The sequence below is a fragment of the Mauremys mutica genome, chromosome 1 (assembly GCF_020497125.1).
Source record: "Mauremys mutica isolate MM-2020 ecotype Southern chromosome 1, ASM2049712v1, whole genome shotgun sequence".
Classification (NCBI taxonomy): domain Eukaryota; kingdom Metazoa; phylum Chordata; order Testudines; family Geoemydidae; genus Mauremys; species Mauremys mutica.
In genome coordinates this window covers 315,038,397-315,060,325 of record NC_059072.1, presented here as the reverse complement: position 1 = coordinate 315,060,325, position 21,929 = coordinate 315,038,397, and the positions used below count along the sequence as shown (strand labels likewise).

The following is a 21,929-nucleotide window of genomic DNA, read 5'->3' as shown; positions in this document are numbered from 1 at the left end:
AGTGTGGCCACTCTTATGTTCATAAAGAGCATGATCTCACTAGGATAGAGATAAAGCCATTTTGAAAGAGCTACAGATATGCCAAGTGGATTCAGACAGTATTAATTCCTTAACAGAAGGGGAGATAGTGGGATTGGTGCCCATGTGTCACTCAAGTCAATGGCTAACCTCTATGTGATTTCAATGGGACAGGGTTGGCACTATGATGCATACAATCACAAAAAAACCTATCAGTATATGTGACTGTGATAAAGGGGCTGGTTTCTGACAATGAGCGATATTTAAACTGGAGTAAAATTGTGTTATGAGTAAATTGAGAAAATGTACAGGATACCTTTCCAAATGCAGGCAAAGAGCTGTGGAAGATTTATCTGTTAGGAGTTAAGCATTTGAAAGGAATCTATTTAGATCTATTTATGCTTATAAGTTTTGCTAGTGCAGCTTTACTGCAAAACCCTCCAAATGCAGATGCAGCTTGTACTGATCAAAAAGTGCTTTTTCTGGTGTAGTTTATACCAGTTCCCTGATCAAAAATAAGCTATAGTGGCAAAAACACTTTTATGCCAGTCTACCTGCATCTACATTAGGGCTTTTATTGGCATAGAAATGTGGCCAAAAAATCATGAAGTTACTTCTAATCAACATTGCTATGCTGGCAAAAGTTTCTAGACTACTCCTGGCCTGAGCATTGCTGAAGGACCTTATTCCTGTTGCTAGACAATCTCCTGGAAGATAGGGAATGCAAATGTTTACCATCACCTCTGGTGTGTATCTGTCTTCAGAAGATTATGTGGGGACAAATAGGACTCAGATGGGGGGGCTGTCTGCAGGATTGCCAAAACCCATCGCTCACAATAAATAAATTAAAATGAGTCAGATCCAAAACCCATGAGATTGGCTTAGAAATCATGAGATTTAAGTAAGAAGTCTGGAGTTCTTTTTATTTGCCTTTTGGTTTTTGATCCTTTAAAGTGCACGTTTTTAAGCTTTTCTCAGCAACCATGTGGGCTAGAAGCTTCATTTAAAAAAAAAAAAAAAATTAAGACCAGAAGCTGAGATTCTCACATAATCCTACTACTCCAAGAACTTGTGCTTTGAAAAAAAACACCTTCAAATATGAGATGCATGATAAAAAAACTAATGAATCATGAGTTGGCAATATTATACGTTATCACATACGGCCACACTACCACCACCAAGATGCCCTAGTGCATTAACAGCTGACTGATGCTGAACCTGAGTAAAACAGATTATACTAGCAGGCAGAGGAAAGCACTCTGAAGAGTTTGCAGCCATGAAGTCACCTGTTGATGAAGGTACGCACCAACAATTGGTCAATTCAGTCTGTAGTCTAGGAGTACTCTTGGATAACTTGCCGATTCTAAGAGCTTACATAGCCGCATCTGCAAGTAATGCCTTCTACCATCTCAGTCTCATCTGGCAGACAATGACCTAGCCTCAGTTGTTCACACTTTTACCACAACTTCACCCAAAACCCTGTATAAGTGTACAAAGCCATCAGTGCCATCATTCCAATGGGTTCCCTTATCATGGGCATCTTCCTGCATATAGAAACATATACTTCATATTTGTACATTCAGATCAGGTAATTACAAGCTGGGGTTTCCACATGTCCAAAAGATAAGGCTTCCACCTTCTCACAAACCAAAAAGCAAGATACCTCTGCCCCTGCCTCCCTACCAAGCTGTGCCAGCATCTTAAGAGTTCAACAACAGGAAAAAATGGTAAGTTTTGGGTCTCAATCCTTCATTTGCTAGTAGTGTTACCTGGGGTTCTTTCAACCCAAAGCTCTTGGTAACTTTTACTCTGTGCGAGGAGGTGTCAGGAAATAAATCAGGGGAGACACGGCCATCCGACCGATAGATGGCTGGCACAAACAGGACAACACGACTGCTTTCACTTAAAGCTACACTTTACTAGTCTCAAGCACTTACACATGTCCACAACAAGATTAGTAAAACACCCCCAACCCTTGATAATTAACAAAGCTGAGTGTGGCTCTCGAGTGAAACAGCAGCAGGCTTCCAGTGACTAAATCTTCCATCTGCCGGTGGGGATCGCAAGATGTATCCAGAGGGAGAGTCCAAAGAGTCCAAAAGAGGCCAACTGTCTCAAGCTTTTCTCCCTTATTTATACATTAGTAACAGAATGACATGTCCCTTAAAGAAACCTTGTTAAGCAAGCAGTTCCAATGGGAAAGCAAGAGGCTCCTTCTGATTATTGATTAACCACGTGTGGGTTTTTCCAGAGTCTGCAGCCTTGAGACCCCAATAGACATTCCTGAGGCACATCCTGCTCTTTTAAAATGTATGTATCAGCAACTTCAACACAATTCTTATCAGGAAGGACGTGGGGTCAAGCTGCCCTTGCTGTGGCACCCAAAACCCCCTCCCCTCCTGCCTTGGTCAAGCTGAGATTGCTGAATGGCCAATTTACAGCTTGCTGACTAGGCCGCCTTTAACAATAAGCCATAGTGGTTTTAGGCACTTTACTGGTTTGCCAAAGTCTCCCCGTACAGTAGAGTGGCAGCACCTCTCACTACTGTGGTTGAATGAATGCTGGCCCTGCAACTCAGGGCCCAGTCTACTCCTCGCCACATAAATCTGTTTTACCAGAGACTCCTTTGCTGGCTCTTGTGTGGCTTTTCATCATATTTTCCTGCAGGCAGGTGTTCATCATTTCACATTTGTACCACTGGGAAAAGCCCAAATAGGACCTGGTCTATATTTGGGTTTTTGCAAATCACTGGTGTAGGCAGTGTGTGTACCAGTGTAACCTACTCTATCAAGTTACTAAAAACACAGCAAGCCCCTTTTTGCATTGGCAAAGTGGGGAGGGGTTTGCAGTGGTGTAACCAGATTGGTGCAAAATTTCCTTGGTCTACCCAAATCTTGTGTTGCCCTCTGCCAAAATACTTGGCAGAGATTGTGAAGCCAGCCTAGAAGCTCCAAACATGATTATCCTTTGAAATTTTGGCCAACAAATTGCCAATGTACAAAACTTACCAGCAATGGATAAGACAGCATCAAAACACTCATTCCGATATGGCAGGCACAGACTATGACACACCATTACTTCATGGCCATCATTTCGTGCTGACTCCACCAAAGGGAAGCAGTAATCACAGCCCAGCTTATAGGTTTGAGAATTGATATGAAGGTATTTGCCATTTCCACAGCCTGAAGTAATAAAATAAGGAGGAGAAAAGAGTATCATTCAGTTTCTGTATGCGAGAGAATTTACTCCTGACATGAGCAAAGAAATGTGCCAGGGTCTGACCTCAATAATTTGAAATTCTCTGCCCACTTAAACAAAACAAAAAAAAAAAAACCAGGATGACATTATAGAGGAATTTATTGTGTCTTGAGATCATTTTAGCACAATGAGCACAGACTGTTCCTATTTGTCAAACAGTGGGCTCTTTGCTGTGTGACGTTAAGTGATGAGATGGGTTTGCTAAAGAGCATTTATCTTGGCTTTCTCATGGCATACAAAATCAATAATATTTATGTTAATGACGCTATTGCACTTCTGCTTGTAAGAGACCAAAAATACTATATTAAAGCATCATATGGCAGCAATACAGCCTTGAATTATTCCTGTGTATTAAAACAGATAGACAAATTAGAAGGCTAAGTAATTAAATCACTATTAGACCAATCTATTAAACCCATTGTTTTCTTGTTATATGCTGCTAATTGTTGTTGCCATGAGAACTGGAACTTTCTTTGTCTGATAGCTCCCTGCAGTTTCTTCTTCATGACTATATGCTTCTGATGTGGAGATGTACAGCCTTCCCATACTACAAAAATTCCGTTAAAATAGACTAGAACTATTTTACTGCTAGCATTTTCATCTGGGGCTCAGGTATCCAAATCCTTATACTATCAAGTCTGATAGTTTGAAAAACTGTTTACATTTTGAAAATCTAAAAAGTTACCAAATGTGATTTCTCACCTCTTGCTTGAATGACTGTCATTGAAATCACAGATCAAATTAAGAAAAGGGAGTGAAGTGCACTGTGTTAATATAATAGCCTTTCACTTCTGGAGACTTCAGTTCAAATCCTCTATGTCACAGGCAAAATTCAATTTGATGGTTCATAATGCATATGTATTTGTTCACGTGAAAGGAGTGAGGCCTATTTTATAGTGCCCTCCTCCGACCAAACCAGGCTTTTTTCTTGCTGAGTCAGCTCACTCCCTAGGTTAATTCTGTCTGAGCTCTCTTGAGGAATCCAAGGAAGCAGTTTCCAGCAGGATTAGTTGATTTTAAACGTTCTTAACAAACCAATTAAAAAAAAAAAAAAAAGCCTTGCAGCCTCTTCCTTCAAAGTCTGTAGAGACCAAATAGTCCTTTCTCCCAGTCTGTCCCGCACACCAGAAACTTCAATAATCAACATTTCCCAGCTCTTACCTCGGAGGCTCAGCAAAAAAAGGACCCCACAGTATCTCCCGTCTGTCCATGTGGTTCCTGGAGCAATTCCTCTGTGCAGTAGCTCCCATAGCAGTCCACTGAGGGAATAGCCCTTGGTACCTCAGCTTTCTGGAGGTTGTTGCAATCCCCTCCTCCATTTCCTTCTGCCCTCTTTTTCCAAGAGTCAGTTAATTAAGTTCCAACTCTTTCTCAGGTGCAGCAGGTGGGGCTAATGAGCCAGCGAGCCACAGGCCTCTGGCCCCAGAGAAATAGTATCCCTTATGTTTTCAAGGTTCACAATACACTAAAAACCTCTATGAAATTAATCCCAACCATTCATGAGAACACCCAGAAATAAAAGAGACATGTAGAGCAGAAAGCCCAGTGTGCAGACACAGAGCAATGTAGGGAACATCAGACATTACACTTTTGGCCCAAGCCATTGTTATTGATACTTCACTTACATCAACACTCTAAGAATTGAAAGAAAAAAAGAAAGGGACTGGAGAGGTGATTTTAGCAAACTGAAAAAGGAGTAGAGAAGCTATTTATTTTTAGTTTGAATCCAGCACAGGTCAGTAGCAGTCATGAGCTGGCCATATCAGATTTCTGTTTGGTGGTCAACGTGAAATCCTTCCGTGGTCTGTTCAGTTTCTAGTGGGGAGGTGTCCATATCACTATTAGCATCCATACATCTGACGAAGTGGGTATTCACCCACAAAAGCTCATGCTCCAATACGTCTGTTAGTCTATAAGGTGCCACAGGACTCTTTGCTGCTCTTGTAGACAATGTTACTTCTTAAAGAACGAAGACAGTGGCAAAACTACCAGCTGGCCAGCACTTGTTGTCCCTGCAGGCATGGAAGCACACTGGCGTGGTAGTACAGGGAAACTTGCCCTGGCATGGTCCATGCTTTAACTTTAGAAAAATAGAAAACTTCAAATTCCAGAGTTATTTATCCTATATATTAAACTTTTCATATCCACTAACATCATCTTAAAATAAAAAAGGGAAAATTTATTTGCAACATTACTCAGCTATTTGGTCCTTTCATACTTAATAGTGGTGACAGGACATTCACCTCCGAAGTGTCTCCTAATGGCTGGGTGTGATACTGCAAGCCTTTCTGGCCTCTAGTGCCTTCAGTAGGGTGTCAGTCTTTCTTTCTCTCTTCTTCTTCAGAGACTCAGCTCTCCGGCCAACTCACACAGGTCCATTATAGAAGAAAGAGGGAGAGCAGGCAGCAGGAAGCAAATCTGATAGGCAGCCAGGCTAACTCACACGGTCAAACTCCGGCCAACTCACACAGTCAAATGGATGAACCCCTTTTGGGGTAGCAAAGAGTTCAACACACTGCCTGCCTTCAGCAGTGTCTTCAGCCCCATCTCTGGGCCCTTTAAATCCCACCCTGCCTTTGGGATTCTAAGGCTTGTCCCCTTCTTGGGGCTTAGATCACTTCACCAGTGGGAGAACCAGGGCCCACCCACTGTTCCGGATCCCAACCCAGAGACACTATCAACAGCAGTTGCCTCCAGTTTGCTGTTGCTAGCCTGGGCCTTTTCCCACGTAGCCCCTTTTTCTTCACCTCTTACCTAATGGCTGAAGTTCTCAGATCTTCTTCCTTCTTACCAAATCATCAGCATTTTGGGCTGTATAAGTAGGAGCATTGCCAGCACATCGAAGTACGTGATCATTCCCCTCTATTCGGCATGAGTGAGGCCTCATCTGGAGTACTGTGTCCAGTTTTGGGCCCCACACTACAAGGATATGGAAAAATTGGAAAGAGTCCAGCAGAGGGCAACAAAAATAATTAGGGGGCTGGGGTACATGACTTATGTGGAGCGGCTTAGGGAACTGGGATTACTTAGTCTGCAGAAGAGAAGAATGAGGGGGGATTTGATAGCTGTTTTCAACTACCTGAAAGGGGGTTCCAAAGTGGATGGATCTAGACTGTTCTCAGTGGCAGAAGATGACAGAACAAGAAGTAATGGTCTCAAGTTGCAGTGGGGGAGGTTTAGGTTAGATATTAGGAAAAACTTTTTCACTAGGAGAGTGGTGAAGCACTGGAATGGGTTACCTAGGGAGGTGGTGGAATCTCCTTCCTTAGAGGTTTTTAAGGTCAGGCTTGACAAAGCCCTGGCTGAGATGATTTAGTTGGGATTGGTCCTGCTTTGAAAACCTCCTGAGGTCCCTTTCCAACCCTATTATATGATTCTATTAAATGCAAATGCCACCAGAACCCATCTTCTGGCACTCTCTCTCAAGCTCCTGTGACCAGGAAGAAGCACCCTTCCTTGCTCTTCTGGACCTACTGACCTGCTCAGGCCCTGCAGCTCCTTTTAGCCGAGCCTGTTGGGCTCAGATTGGCTGCTTCTGTGCAGCCTCTCTAGGCAGGCCTGGAGGACCCATCTTCACTGCTCCTTTCTTGGGGCAGGGTAAGGTAAGACCACGAGCCGTCCAGCAAGGGGCCTCAAAGGCCTGGTACACTCCGTCACAAGTAGGTAATGGAAAAGTTGCACAGACGCATGGCTTGTATGTATCTATGGGTGGCTCTGGAAGCAGGGCCATTATAGAAGAAAGAGGGAGAGCAGGCAGCAGGAGGCAAATTTGATAGGCAGCTAGGCTATGATTAAAAGAGTACCTACCAGCTCCAAAACACTCATTTTGCAGATAAATACTCATTTCAAACCTGCAGCCTAAGGCAAGGTGACCTTGACCATCCCCAAAAGTACTGCTTAATACAGAGAAGAGGCATCCCTGGCTTTGATCATTATCAACACTCAAAAAACTTTTTTTTTTTTAAACAGTTATCATACTCAGGGATCCAACTTACCAATATCAGCAATCAGGCTGCCTGGTTCCTGATCTGAAAGGAACTGTTGTACCTTTGGCCAAGCCTTGTAGCGTGCATCATGGAAGTGAGGAGCAATTTTCTCATACACACTATGGACGTGGTCCTTCTCCAACCGGCTTGCCTCCTTCTCCATCACAAAAAGGCTACACTAACTCATTGAGCTCAGTGCAATACTCCTAAAGAAGCAGAAAGGAGACAAAAACAAAAAGAAAGTAATCTCTGAAACCTGTGTGGTCTCGTTTTCCAAAATACAACCATAAAATTTAAGTAGTGTGACAGGATCAGGCCAGATGGCTACAGGAGAGTGTTAGGAGGCAGATATATTAGCCCCAGATTAAGTAGATCCCTTTTCTCTGGGTAAGGTAACAGGGGTAGTTCCAGAACAAGCAGGAACTTGCTGGAACCAATTAAGGCAAGCAGGCTAATTAGGACACCTGGAGCCAAATCAAGACGAAACTGCTAGAATCAATTAGGACAGGCTGGCTAATCAGGGCACCTGAGTTTAAAAAGGACCTCACTTCATTTGTAGTATGCATGCAAGGAGCTGGGAGCAAGAAGCACTAGGAGCTGAGAGTGGGAAGGTGTATTGCTGGAGGATTGAAGAATACAAGCATTATCAGACACCAAGAGAAAGGTCCTGAGGTGAAGATAAAGAAAGTGTTGGGAGGAGGCCATAGGGAAGTAGTCCAGAAAGTTGTTGCTGTTGCGCAGCTGTTCCAGGAGGCACTCTAGACAGCTGCAGTCCACAGGGCCCTGGGCTGAAACCCAGAGTAGAGGGTGAGCCTGGGTTCCCCTCAAAACCTCCCAACTCCTGATTAGACACAGGAGGAATTGACCTGGATTGTGGGTTCTACCAGAGGGGAAGGTCTCTGAGCTGTTCCCTGACCCACGTGGTGAATCTCTGAGGTGAACAAATCTGCCAATAAGCGCAGGACCCACCAAGACAGAGGAGGAACTTTGTCACAGTAGTATTATGCAATTAGTTTTGAATCTCTACTTGGGATGAGTTATCATAAACAAAGAGAAACAACTGGGATTTTTAAGACAAAAAGCATTGTTTAATCTGTGTTGCTTTCTGATATTTATATCATACAATGTTGTATAACAAGCGTTTAGCATGCAAGACCTGTCCTCATGACTAAGACTTGCTAATTTTGTGTCCAATTCAGCAACACTTACTCATATTTCTTCTGGGGAAATTCTGCACAAATTTAAAAAAAAAACTGTAAAAATATTTTCAATTTCTGCAAAATTTTGCATACTTTGTCAAAATAACACAATATAATCACACCAGTTTCAATTATTTCAGTAATTTATTTCAAAATCTTGTAAGCAAGTATGTATGTAACAATACAGACAACAAAAAAGATTCAGGAATTTTTTTTTTGACAAATAGATTCCTTACTAGGCATATATTAATACAGAACTCTGAATAATAATTCATTGAACTACAGTACAGAACTGTATTTCCTGCATCCCTCAGAAGCAGTGCAAAGGCTTGTGGGGAGTCAGGGGTAACAGAGGAGCTGAGGGAGAGGGAAGTCATTGCTGGGAAGGAGCCTGGGTATGAACTTGAGGGGTTGTTGGGTATGGGTGGGAAAAGTATGGAACAGGGCTTTTTAGGGGGTGGGGAGGGATTGCTAAGGAGCACCCCCATGCAGACCCTGGCTGACTCCTAGCCTCTCCCATTCAGTCAGGCACATCTGCCCCTGTCACCATGTGTCTCTGTGACCCTACTCAGTCATCCACTTTCTCCCTGTAGCTCTGCACACACACCCTGCCCATGTGACCCTGCACCTCCACTCCCATTCAGCCACTATCCCAGTCTGTCCTCCCCCACTAGCTCTTATGAGCCCCTAACCCCCCAGCAGCCCCACGCTGTCTGTTTCCCCATAAACCCTGTCTCCTGACCTGGCCCAACAGGCACTGTGAAGAAGGCAGGTTCTTTCTCTTGCCTATGATAGCTGGGGCTTGCCAAGAGCTGCTGCTCTACTCTAATGCTACTGCACCCTTTGGTGAGCAAAAGGTGGAACTGCAGCAGCTTTTCAGCAGAAGCTATTTTCTGCAAAAAGATATTTAAAATATGCACAGCACATGAAATATGCATGTGCACAGTGGCACACAATTCCCCCAGGAGTATCACATTGTGTAAATACTACTTTACGCTGGATAGTCCTGTTAATTTCAAGGTCAGAAACAGTGGCAAAATCAGGGCCATCACCACTATGAAAATCCTTTAATAACATCATTGCTGAACTACGATCCCTGCATGCTGATGGAAGTAATTACAACTACCACAGGAGACACCCAGAGCCAATTCTAGTACATTCAGCACTTCTCAGCCACAGCAATCTATCCTTTTGTCACCTTTAGCTTGGATTACTATGCCTTGACCTAGAACAGTGGTTCTCAACCAGGGGTCCCTAATGAGTGTTATAACCACCAAGGTTGTAAAGTAGAGACACCCAGATACCTTTTACTGAGTCTCTCTGTAAGATAAGCTCTAACCAGTGTCTTTATGTTGACTATCTGCATAAACAGAGAAGGTCACAACTAAGTTATCATTTGGGCATGAAAGTTAAAATGTAAAAAACTTGGGCAGGAAGGACACAAGTGCCAGTATGTAATTGGCTAAAATTTTTATTTAGGAGTGTGGGATAATGTGATAAGTTTAGTAAAATTGAAGGAGGTAGCTAGTTTTACCTATATAATGTAAGTGAAAAACAATGCTCTTTAGGAATCATTTTCGGATTGCAGTGCAACATGAAGCTGCTGGAACTCTGACCCCACGACTGCGATGTACGGAGGCATCGCCGGGAACCCCCAGATGAGTGGATCCTGACTGGCCATCAGATGAAATTTGTCTGTATATAGGGAGTGGTGAGCATAAGATATTTGCTTGGTATATATATTCTGTGTGTGTTGCTAATAAATAAATGTTTAAAGCATAACTGTGTAAGGCTCTTTCCAAGGAAAAGGTTCCACAGACCCATAGAGTCATGAGCCCTGAGGGAAAGGGTGGGTACTTATATTGACCAGGTTTCTTCCTGAGCTCCGTGGGTAAGGATAGGTGCCTTACACCCTGAGCCCTCGGTAGGGTATAGGCAAAGTGCCCTAAATGGAGTGGGTAACATCCTGTTCAACATATTCATAAGTGATCTGGAAAAAGGGATAAACAGCGAGGAGACAAAGTTTGCAGATGATAGAAAATTACTCAAAACAGTGAAGTCCAAAGCAGACTGCGAAGAGTTACAAAGGATCTCACAAAACTGGGTGACTGGGCAACAAAATGGCAGATAAAATTCAATGTTGATAAATGCAAAGTAATGCACACTGGAAAACATGATCCCAACCATACATGCAAAATGATGAGGTCTAAATTAGCTGTTACCACTCAAGAAAGGGATCTTGGAGTTATTGTGGATAGTTCTCTGAAAACAGCTGCTCAATGTGCAGTGGAAGTCCAAAAAGCTAACAATCTTAGGAACCATTAGGAAAGGGATAGATAAGACAGTAAATAACAATGTCACTATATAAAGCCATGGTACCTCACAACTTGAATACTGCATGCAGTTCTGGTCACCCCATCTCAAAAAAAGATATATTAGAGTTGGGAAAAGTACAGAGAAGGGCAAGAAAAATGATTAAGGGTATGGAACAGTTTCCATATCAGGAGAAACTGAAAAGACTAGGTTTCAGAGTGGTAGCCATAGTCTGTATCAGCAAAAACAACGAGGAGGAACTAGGACTGTTCATCTTTAAAAGAAAGACAACTAAAAAGGGGATACGATAAAGGTCTAGACAATCATGAATGGTGTGGGGAAAAAGTGAATACGGAAATGTTATTTACCCCTTCACATAACACAAGAAGTCACCAATGAAATTAATAGGCAGCAGGTTTAAAACAAACAAAAGTACTTGTTCACAATGCACAGTCAACCGGTGGAACTCGTTCCCAGGGGATGTTGTGAAGGACAAAAGTATAACCTGATTAAAAAAAGAACTAGATGATTTTATGGAGGACAGGGTCATTAATGAATATTAGCCAAGATGGTCAGGGATGCAACATATGCTCTAGGTGTCCCTACACCTCCAATTGCCAGATGCTGGGATGGATCACTCAGTAGTGCCCTGTTCTTAAACATCTGGCATTGGCCACTGTTGGAAGACAGGATACCGGGCTAGATGGATTATTGGTGTGACTTAGTATGGCTATTCTTATGTTCCCAAGAAAACGTCTTAAAGCATAGAAGGGGGTGGAGAGCTTGTTTCTCATCCTGGAAGACCACTGTTCGTTTTTTTGTTTGTTTGTTTTTTAATGTAAGTAATGGTGTCTACATAATGCAATGATGACTACCTTAGAAATGCACATACAAAGAAAAAGAGAAATAGTAATGACCGTTAGTTGTCTTGTTTTAGTCCTTCTTGTGCAGCAATATGCTCCTCTTTGGCTGTTACAGAGGCTTAAGGTCACCATTCTTCAAACACGTATACAGGTGCTTAACTCTGCATGTATGAGTAATCTCACTGAATGTGAATTCAATGAGATTATTCATGGGCCTAAAATTAATCACATGCATTAGTGTATGCAAGGAGCTTTGGAGGAGAAGGGTTTTTTTAATTACTATTATTACTCTTCATCATAACCAAACTGCTATAGGAGCTTGGGGAGGGGGAAAGCGGGAATGCCTTCAGAAAAATGCAGGCTGAAATAGTTGAAATGCTCTGCTGTTGGTAATTTCAAGAGGAAGATGATGTACTATCAAATATATTGAGGAGAGAGAAATAAAAAGGGAAACTGTTCTTTGAAGAACCTGAAACATCATTTCAAAGGTTTGCTATCGGTTTATTACACAAGAGGAAATAACTTGTAGGCTGATATCAGCCGAAGGGAGTGGTGGAAAGCCATTGTTTATGTTATGTTTTAAAAGAAGGAGTTTAAGTTTTCAAGTTTGCACCTGCTAAGCACACCTTCCTTTCAAAGGATGAACATCCTAAAACTTGTTTCCTATTTGAGACACATTAAAAACAAATATACACTAATGCAAGAAAATAGGTACATGATAGGTAAAAGTGAGACACACAGACTTACTTTAGATGTTAAAAAGACAAACGTCAATGGCAAAATAACTTAACAAGTATTCCATGTAAAAATGCCTTCTCCTCTGGAATAAAAAATTACATTTTCCTCTAATTTTCCATAGGAGTTAGGAGTACTTACCAGCTGGAAGAAAGAAAGAAGCAGCATCTATTTAGAGAATAGCCAGTTTAGGATTGTAGCTGCTTGTCTCTGCTAAATGTAAAGGCCCAATCCAGAAAGTCATTCTTAGAATAAAGTTCCTATACGTGGGGAGAACCAGTAGGAACTAAGGTCAATCACTAAGGAAGAGACTGCTTCTGTGGTGTACATATTATGTAATATCATAATTATATTTGGACTGTATGCTGGCTCATAAGCAGGGCTTTGGGGAACGTAAATACTTTTAGTACACAAACTATTATCCTATACAAAATAAAATATGCTCTTCTAAAGGATTGGGTGAAAAGTAAAAATAAGAGGCCAGTTCAGAATGATCATTTGTCACAATCTTTAGCTAAATTTGGCACAATTTGATTGAAAATGAGATTAAATTTGTGCTTATCAAACATCTTAAAATTCATTATAAGCTGCTGTCTTCAAAGTGATTGTTTATTTCTTTCTTACGTACGTTTTATGAAACCTACGACTGTCCTCATGAGATGAAAGCCCCCACAAAGCCTGAATGACCTCACTTTGTTTGGGGAACTATGACAAACACCATTCCACTCAGCTATAATACAGTCCTGCCCCATCTCCAGTGTGGGGAGGTCATGGTTGGGCTTCTGGATCTAGAGCAGAATTTGTTCCTCTGTGCTGCAATTTCTATTTTTCTGAGAGTTCCTGAAAAATTTTTAAATTAAAAGGGTGGATTTTTTTCTTTTCGATCTTAAGAAATAATTCTCCACTTTGGGTAGAAGTCAATGATGTCAATTTGACTCAGCTAACCTATGACTTAATCTGGGCTGTAAAGGCTGGGGTTGTTAGTGTAAGGGGGCTTCCTTTTGATACAGGGCATCTTTTAGAGAAACATCTTCCAAATTTTATAAAATGCCAATTCTTACTTGCCCCAGAGCTACCTGTTAGGTCTCTCTGCCCCCCTCCAGATTATACAATGATTAGTTAACTGAAATTTTTATCACTATTTGAATGCTTATGGTTAGAGAGTTCCAGGAGTGAATGTTGTCAAGGATTGTGCAAATCTTGCGCAAGATCCTAACCTGCAGCTCAAGAGCACTTAGTACAACTCAGAATGGGGAGGTGCAAAGGTAGCCTAACGCAGGGCTAGTCAATAGGCGGACTGTGGGCCAAATCTGGGGCAGATCCTTTTGAATCACCCTGAAATGTTTTTATTTACTTATTATTTTATAATTATTTTCTCTGGAGTCTGGACCTTGACTATACCTTGACCAAAAAATATGGATCTTGGCAAAAAATAGACTACCCCAAAGCCACCATTAAACTCTACCTCCCATCCTAGGGCTACTCTGCACTGGTCCATCCCTCCTCCAAGACAACCTTGGAACAGTCTGCAGAATCTTAGGAGACTTGGCTGCCTAAGGTCTCAACAAACCATTCTCGCAACAGGACACAGAGACGCCTTCCCACTTGTGCTGACTGTAGAGAGGTGGCATAAGAGCAGCTGCTAGTCAGCTACACAGGGGAAATTTCCAGCAGCAAGGGAATTTGTTTTTAGGGTAGCTTTGTACCAGCAGAGTGGTGCAATGCTGGCCTAATGCAGCTTAAAAAACAGCCAAACATCTCTCTGACAGCCAATTTACTACTTTGTGAGAGAAGGTCACAATTTTTTTTGCTCTCTATTAAATAGGTCTTATTACCTTGAGGATTTTTAGGATTGATTAATTCTTCATCTTATCTGGTATCTGTACCATCAATGTTCTTGTCTTAAAAATGATAAAATAAGCGTAAAAATATCATCGTACAAAGATGACTGGATTTTTTTTAAAAGGCGCATCATGTGGCTGGTACTAAGCAAACGGTCAGGTTTTGCCTCTCCTTCCAACAGAAAGGGGGCTGGGCTGGTGGCAGATCCTCAAAATCTGGTGCCAACCTTGGTTGTTCACTCCTTGGGTCAGCAGGCACTGGGACTGATGCAGGGCCCCCCAAACTCAGCCTCTTTGGGGATGGGTATAAATACATCTCTCTCCCTAGTGATTCCAATGCAAGAAGTTTCATATATTCAGAGCCTGAAAGATTTCTGGGGTCTGTATGTGTATGTGGTTTGTCACCTCTGCAAACAATGCTAATGTGGTTGGTATACATAGGCTTCTGTTTTGGGGGGGTTTATAAATTTCATTTTTTGCAATTTGAGTTTTATGTAGATATCCAAAAATTGGGGCATTGGGGGGGGCTCTCTTTGTATATATTGTAAGGAGTAATCTCTATGTAATGTTCTCTAGTGTACTTTAACATTGTACTGTTTCAAACAGCATTATGTTAAAGTGTACTACAGAACCAATAGTGCCCACCAGCAGGATCTATACAGTCCAATTAATGTGCAGTGCATTTGTACACTTTAGAAATCAAACCCCATAGTCCTCATTACTGCTCTGTGTACACAAGCCCTTAGGTACAAGTATCCATTTCTGGTGTCCCTCCCCCGCAGGTTTATTGTATGAACAGCAATTTTACTATCATTTGTATCAGGGGTTGTTTAATGGTTAAAACTTAAAACAGAAGCTCTAATTTTATTTAACTACAATTATGATAAAAATTGGATGTCCTGCCCAATTCATCTGTCATCTAAAGAGAATTTTTATAAAACACACAATGGCAGCCACCGCTGGTAATGAACAAACTTACATAATCATTCATTGCCGGCCTGATCCAGACATATATCCAGCAGAGGGATTTGTATAATTCAACTTCACTGTGAGACACTGCAACAAATCTTAGTGTTTCTGAGAAAGCTGATGCTATTCTGGACATATAGATCATAACAAGTGTGGACAAAAAACAAACCAACCCCCAAATAGGCAGAGAAACTGTAATATAGTCTTTCAAACCATTCTGCAAATCCCTCTTCAGTACATCTATGCAGAGTGCATGGTAGAAACATGTCAAAGTGCCAAATAGTCAGTACAATGCCACATTCTGAGTCTGTAGGACAGCTAAGTAAATATGAGTATTAATACCAAGTAAATGGACATAAAAATGAATACCCAGATTATAGCAGACTCTGACGTTGCCTGATAGCAGCATGCCAACTGGCATGTAAATTTTAAACAAGGCAACTAGTGCAGAGCCTTGGGGGCACCATCATCCACCTAAATAAGACCCCCAAAATGCATTTCCATCAGAACAAGCTGTGAGCCTGACCTGCAGCGTTTCTACAAAATGTGATTTCTACAAAATCAAATTCTTTGTCACGCAAAACCCCAAGTGCCTAAATTAAACTCTGCACAGTGGTACACCGCTTTTTAGAAAGTCAAGTTCCAGCTGTTTGAGACACTGACAAATTTGTTTGCAATAAGTGTGTTCATTTAATACTTTTAGCTTTAAGAAATAATTTCATAATCTCTTGATGGTAAGAATCTTATATAGTAACACCATTAAAGAGATGGACAGGAAAATAGAGGGGGCACCTCCACACACCACTACAATTTACTTACATTATCAAACGTGTATACAAAGCCACAGAATGATCAAGCTTGAGATTCTTTTATTTTTGTCCTATAAAACAGGGAGACATGTCAGAGTGAAACAGTAATTGGATTATCTTGGATTGAATGCTGTAGTGCTACTTTGTACTATTATAAAATGGGCATGTTTATACAAATGAAAAAAGTATAAAATTAAATATAATAAACTGTAATCCATAAGAATTTTGCCCTTTTTCTTCCACGGTTCTTTTAAAAAAAAAATCTCTCTTTACATGCTGCATTATGGCCAAATCCTCCGACATCCTTCCCCTGCTCACACACACCACTCCCATCGCCTGAAGCATTGAAAGGGGATTGTGCTGTTAGGAACAAAGAAAGGAAGTCGTTTTCAGCTTTGTGCTTAAGCATTTACTATACAATTTCCATTAACTGCACTAATATTTACTCAGAATCTGCATTTTGCATAGCTGAAGTATACTTGAAAGATTAAAGTTTATAAGAAATTTCAATAACCAGTGAACCCACATTTACATTTTCAATGTTTTGTGGGTGGAAAAAATCTTTAGGGGGAAGAAAATAATATGATGAGCCTCTGGCCACTGAAGACTGAGTCTTTTTATAGATTGTCTGGAGTACTGTTGTAGCTGTGTTGGTCCAGTAAGAGATATTACCCACCCACCTGGTCTCTTTTTGCATAGATGCAAACACAGTTAGTCAATTGAGTAAAATAGTATGTGACATGATAGACAATTCAAGGGATGCCAGAGACATATACAAAAATCCTTTGAAAAAGAACCCTGTACCTAAAAAACAAAACAGAAACCTATGTACAAAAGTAGGCTGACCAGCTTATCAAGAAACTAAATGTGGTGAATTTTTCATCTTCTGAGCTCTCTGTTTAGTGAGATGACTAATGCAATCTACATTTCTGAGGGCTTGTCAATGCATGGTATTTTCAGATAGAAATGTGGACCCAACGCTCCTCCTAGCAATAATTCAGATAACTCAATGATTACAGACCAATTTGTTCTAAGACTTGTGGCAAGTGGGTAAAAGTGCCCACGCCATCGCTACAACAATATAAAATTAACATAACACACATTCAATGTATTAAAAGACGGCTAACTGATAGGTCTCAAATTGTAGTTGTAAACAGGGAATCATCATCAAGCAGGTGTGTTTCCAGTGGGGTCCCGCACGGCTTGATTCTTGGCCCTATGTTATTTAACATTTTTAATCAATGACCTGGAAGAAAACAAAATCATCACTGATAAAGTTTGTGGGTGACAGAAAAACTGTGGGAGTGATATAAATAATGAAGACCACAAGTCTCTGATATAGAGTGATCTGGATTACTTGGTAAATTAGGCACAAGCTAACAATATGCATTTTAGTACAGCTAAATGTAAGTGTATGTATCTAGGAACAAAGAATGTAGGTCATACTTACAGAACAGAAATGTGTACGACATAAATCCTTACACTTTCCAATTCTGGTTTAGCTGATTAGATTTGGCATATTTTTCTTTTCTTCTTTTCCCCCCTCCCCACAGGTGCTGGTATTGTAGGAAGGCTTTTGAGTAAAGGTGGATTTTGCAATGGGATCAGAAATCAGTAAGGGATTAGGCTCATTTGGATTTCATCCAGAAGAAGGTCCCACAGATGAGGATCTTCTGCTGAAAATGCTCTTCCTCTGGCTCATGAAAGTTTCACTCTAGGCCTTAATCACTTCATCTTTGCTGATGAACACAGCTGCCTTGGTGGACAATAGATGGGTTCCAAGATAGCTGTGTTGATACCATATCCTGCCCTGCCTTATATGACATAGACGAGTGTTTTGAGATATTATGCAAATCCTAGCTGGGACCTGTGTTTCCTCTAAGCTGCACAGCCACGCAGCAGGTTACCAAGGGCCACACAGGCAGGGAGAAGCGCCCGTCCCCTGGCCTTGTCCAGCCCCCCAACTGGAGCTGCCAGGGAGAGGCACCCCTCCCCCAGCCCAGCCAAAGCTGTGGCGGCCGGGGAGAGGACCCCTCTCCCCTGGCCTGGCCCGGCCCCGCCCAGCCAGAGCTGCTGCTGCCCGGGAGAGGAGCCTCTCCCCCAACCCCGAGCTGCTGCACTGAGAGAGGGCTGGGGGAATACCTCTCTCCCCCTGCAGCCCTGGGGCAGCCTGCACCCAGAGCCCTCACCCCCCACTCCCCAACCCTCTGTCCCAGCTCTGAGCCCCCTCCCACACTCCAAACCCCTCATCCACGGCCCCACCCCAGAGCCTTCACCCCCAGCCAGAGCCCTCACCCCCCATCCCCCCAATCCTTTTCCCCAACCCTGAGCCCCCTCCCGAATCTCAAACCCCTCATCCATGGCCCCACCCCAGAGCCTTCACCCCCAGCCGAAGCCCTCACTCCCTGTATTCCAACCCTCTGCCCTAGCCCTGAGCCCCCTCCCACACTCTGTCCAAACCCCTCAGCCCCAGCCCTGACACACATCACTTCCATATTGGTACACATAACAAAATACATTCTGCGCATGGATGTAAAAAATTTAAGGGAACATTGGCTGGGACCTGATGCTGAAAGGTGCTGCCTTCCATCACATCCAACTGAGTGCAACAGGCGCAGAGGATGGGTAGCCCCATACAGGATCAGGCCCCTGGTTCACCATGAGGCACTGCCGGTGTCGACAACAGCCTACCCCTGCGGCAATCTCTGTGCAACGCCTCATTACAAGCAGACACACCAGAGGGAAATGATGACAGAGTGGGCGATACATAGGTAGGGGCCACTGCCAGACAGATTACTGTTGGATTGCGGTCCTCTCACTTGGGTTCAGAGCAGCCATAAGGAAAGAAAAATTTGCCCTAATTCATGCAGAAGTAACTACAGTTCCTTCCTAGAGGCAGCTGGCAGTGAACAAGATGTGAAAACATTGCCAGCTGCCCAGGTAAGCAGCTTCCTCTCCTCCACCCATGCAGCAGACGTCAATAACTGCACATGCAGGATCAGGGCCTTCCTTTGTTGATACAGCTATGTTTGTGTTCTACTGCTACAAACAAATACTGTTTACTCTTCTTGTTAATCCACCCCATACGTATGATGATCTGACACCTTTTACAAATCTACCTGTGTCTTCTGGATACAAGAGTTTTAGAATGCTATTGGATCATCCCCAATCTCATGTGTAAAAAGAACAGGAGTACTTGTGGCACCTTAGAGACTAACAAATTTATTTCAGCATGAGCTTTCGTGAGCTACAGCTCGCTTCTTTGAAGGTGCCATAAGTACTCCTGTTCTTTTTGCGGATACAGACTAACACGGCTGCTACTCTGAAATCTCATCTGTGTCTTCCGATCTCTGGTTGATCTCAGCTGTTATTCTGGTGATGGCAACTGCATAGTGAAGGCTGCACTGAGATTATACTTAGTGCAGAACCAAAATCAGTCCATTACACACTTCAATTATTGCATTTGGTCTTCCTGATCCATACAGGAATAAGGGCAAATAAGCTGCCCACTCCCTAGCTACCCTCCTGATTGTGACTCTAGCCATGGGTGGGTGACAGGGGCTCCTTGCCTGATATTCTCCTATGTGAGCAGGTGGGCAGAAAGGGAATGGACCTTCCTCACTAAACCTACAACCAGTTTAAAAAGGGCATCTCTATAATAAAAGGGCTTGCACAATTTTAGTCAAACCAAGTGCTGTATTTTATTTGTGACAGTTACTACTTTTGTAATGCAACAGCCCATTTGTTTGCTTCTGAAATAAAATGTTTTAAATAAACACATCACTACATGCCTTATTTGATTACACAGCTTTCAAAAGCACATAGTAAATGGAAACTCAAAGCAGGTACAAAACAGCAATTAAGATTAGCAGTCATGAAACAGAAGTCGATAACCCGATGTCTAAATTATGTTTGAATTGTCATAAAAACATAAGCTAGTCTAAAAATGAAACCATTGCTCATCTTAGCATATCTTTTGTAAAACAGCTCCATAACAGAAGGTTCTCTTGCCACCTCTGCTCTCTATCTGATAGAATATTGATTTATACCATACACACTAAAAATAAAGTCGAGCAGGTAGCCAAGGGGCAGCAAAGATCAGTATGCCTAGTTGACAACAGACAAAATGGGGAGGGAGGGAAGGAAAGTGTATGAAGAAATATATAAACAAGATGAACAGGAAAATGCCTGGAAGATGAAAGATGGGAAATCTAATATATTTAAGGACGGAAAAGAGAAAGTTCTGCAGCTTAGAAAAAAATAAATCTTAGAGGTGAAATCCTGGTTCCATTAAAGTCAATGGCAAAATTCCCATTAACTTCCGTGGGGACAGGATTTCACCTAATTTATTTACTTAATTAGGTCCTGATTCTACCACCTTTCTTGATGCCCAGTAGTAATGGGACTACTTGTAGAATAAATTACTAACGCAGTGATATTCAGACCTCAGAGGTTCAGGAGCCAAATTAGCAATCAACATTACCCAAAAGAGGCACAGTAGTGTGAATTTACCATAGTACAATTCATATTTAAACAGCATGACAGGGGAAATATTTAGTTTTATATAGATAGATGTATAAAATATATATACAATTCTCAGAGCAAATAAGTTAATAACTTAACCAAGTTATCAACTTGAACTAATAACATAGTAAAAACATCTTTAATGAATAATTAAATCACAGTGTTTTAACATCATGTACTGTAAAGAGCCACAAGAGACATATTAAAGAACCATTAAAGGGCTCATGCGCTGCAGTCTGGGAGTAACACTGATCTAACGTAAGGGTGGCAGAATCAGGTCCTCAACTGGTTTATTGAACACCTCTCTCACAACAGTGTCTGGGACAAATGTACATAATAAACCAAAGTTATATCAAACTAGGAACTATTTCCAGCCACCCCAGCATACAAACATGGGTCTCGGATGTGAGAAATCCTTAAATCATGAAGTAACCCCATTGCCTTCAAAAGGACTACTTATGCACGTACGTGTTTGTGGAATCTGGGCCAAAATGAGGGAAATGAATATACAGGAAGAATTGGTGAAAAATAAGTTTTGAAGCCAAAATGATCAAAGGTGGACTAATCTGAGTAGCTTTGTTCAGGATGAGAAGATCAAAAGCAAACAGAGAACACGGTTGCACTGCACATTTGAATAAGCTTACTGGTAGAACTCTGAAATTCTTTTTTATATTTTTTCATTTTATTTTGGGGGAATTTTGTTGGATTTTTTTCTATTGCGGGAGATCTGGAGGGAAAATGTCAGGTCTTGCCTCGGGGGGTGGGTAGAAAAGCCATGGGGTTGGGGGACAAAGTAGGTTTCAGAGCATGCCCACCCTGCACCCAGCTGTCAGCTGTGGCTCTTGACCTGCAGGGCTGGGCCTCGCTCCCCATACTAGGTGTTGCTTCCTAGTCCATGGTGTGGCAGTGCTGCTCAGGTTTGGGATGTCTGCCCCTCCATAATGATGGGGGGAGTGGATGGGCCAAATTTGACTGAGTGGTGCTGCAACCCTGTGTACCAGGATACACCCCCATCACTCAAATTTTGCCCCATGTCCAGCCTGTCATGACACAGGAACAGACAGGCTATCCAGTCCCAATGCCCGGAGTGAGAAGCTGGACCGCCATGAGGGACAGGAAGCTACAGGAGCTTTTTTTTCCTCCATTTTATAGGTTGTTTTTTGTTTTATTTCATGTTACTTCATATTTGTGAAAAAAACACAGGCCTCTACTTATTGATTATCTATTATTTTTGAAAGTTTTGTATCTTCTGACGCACACCTGCACATAGAAAAAGAGACGGGACCTTGTATTCAATTCAATACAATTGGGGGAGGGATAGCTCAGTGGTTTGAGCATTGGCCTGCTAAACCCAGGGTTGTGAGTTCAATCCTTGAGGAGGCCACTTAGGGATCTGGGGCAAAAATTGGTCCTG

The 21,929-nt window shown here is 42.1% G+C and overlaps 1 protein-coding gene across 11 annotated transcripts in view; it reads right to left on the bottom strand.

Annotated features, from left to right (window-relative positions):
* Positions 1-21,929, bottom strand: part of LOC123369938 (probable tRNA methyltransferase 9B) — a 58,812-nt gene that overhangs the window by 17,071 nt on the left and 19,812 nt on the right. For 3 of the 11 annotated variants that reach the window (XM_045016077.1, XM_045016044.1, XM_045016095.1), the window contains exons 2-3: positions 7,272-7,468; positions 3,027-3,200 (exon numbers count right to left, since the gene is read on the bottom strand). In XM_045016077.1, the coding sequence (XP_044872012.1) occupies positions 3,027-3,200; positions 7,272-7,425 (328 nt within the window). In that variant the 5' untranslated portion in view covers positions 7,426-7,468. Of the gene's footprint in view, positions 1-3,026; positions 3,201-4,437; positions 5,477-6,030; positions 6,163-7,271; positions 7,469-12,513; positions 12,633-14,207; positions 14,274-15,192; positions 15,311-16,001; positions 16,063-21,929 lie in introns of those variants that run through there. The other 8 variants (XM_045016068.1, XM_045016059.1, XM_045016052.1 and 5 more) reach the window with 7 other exon arrangements.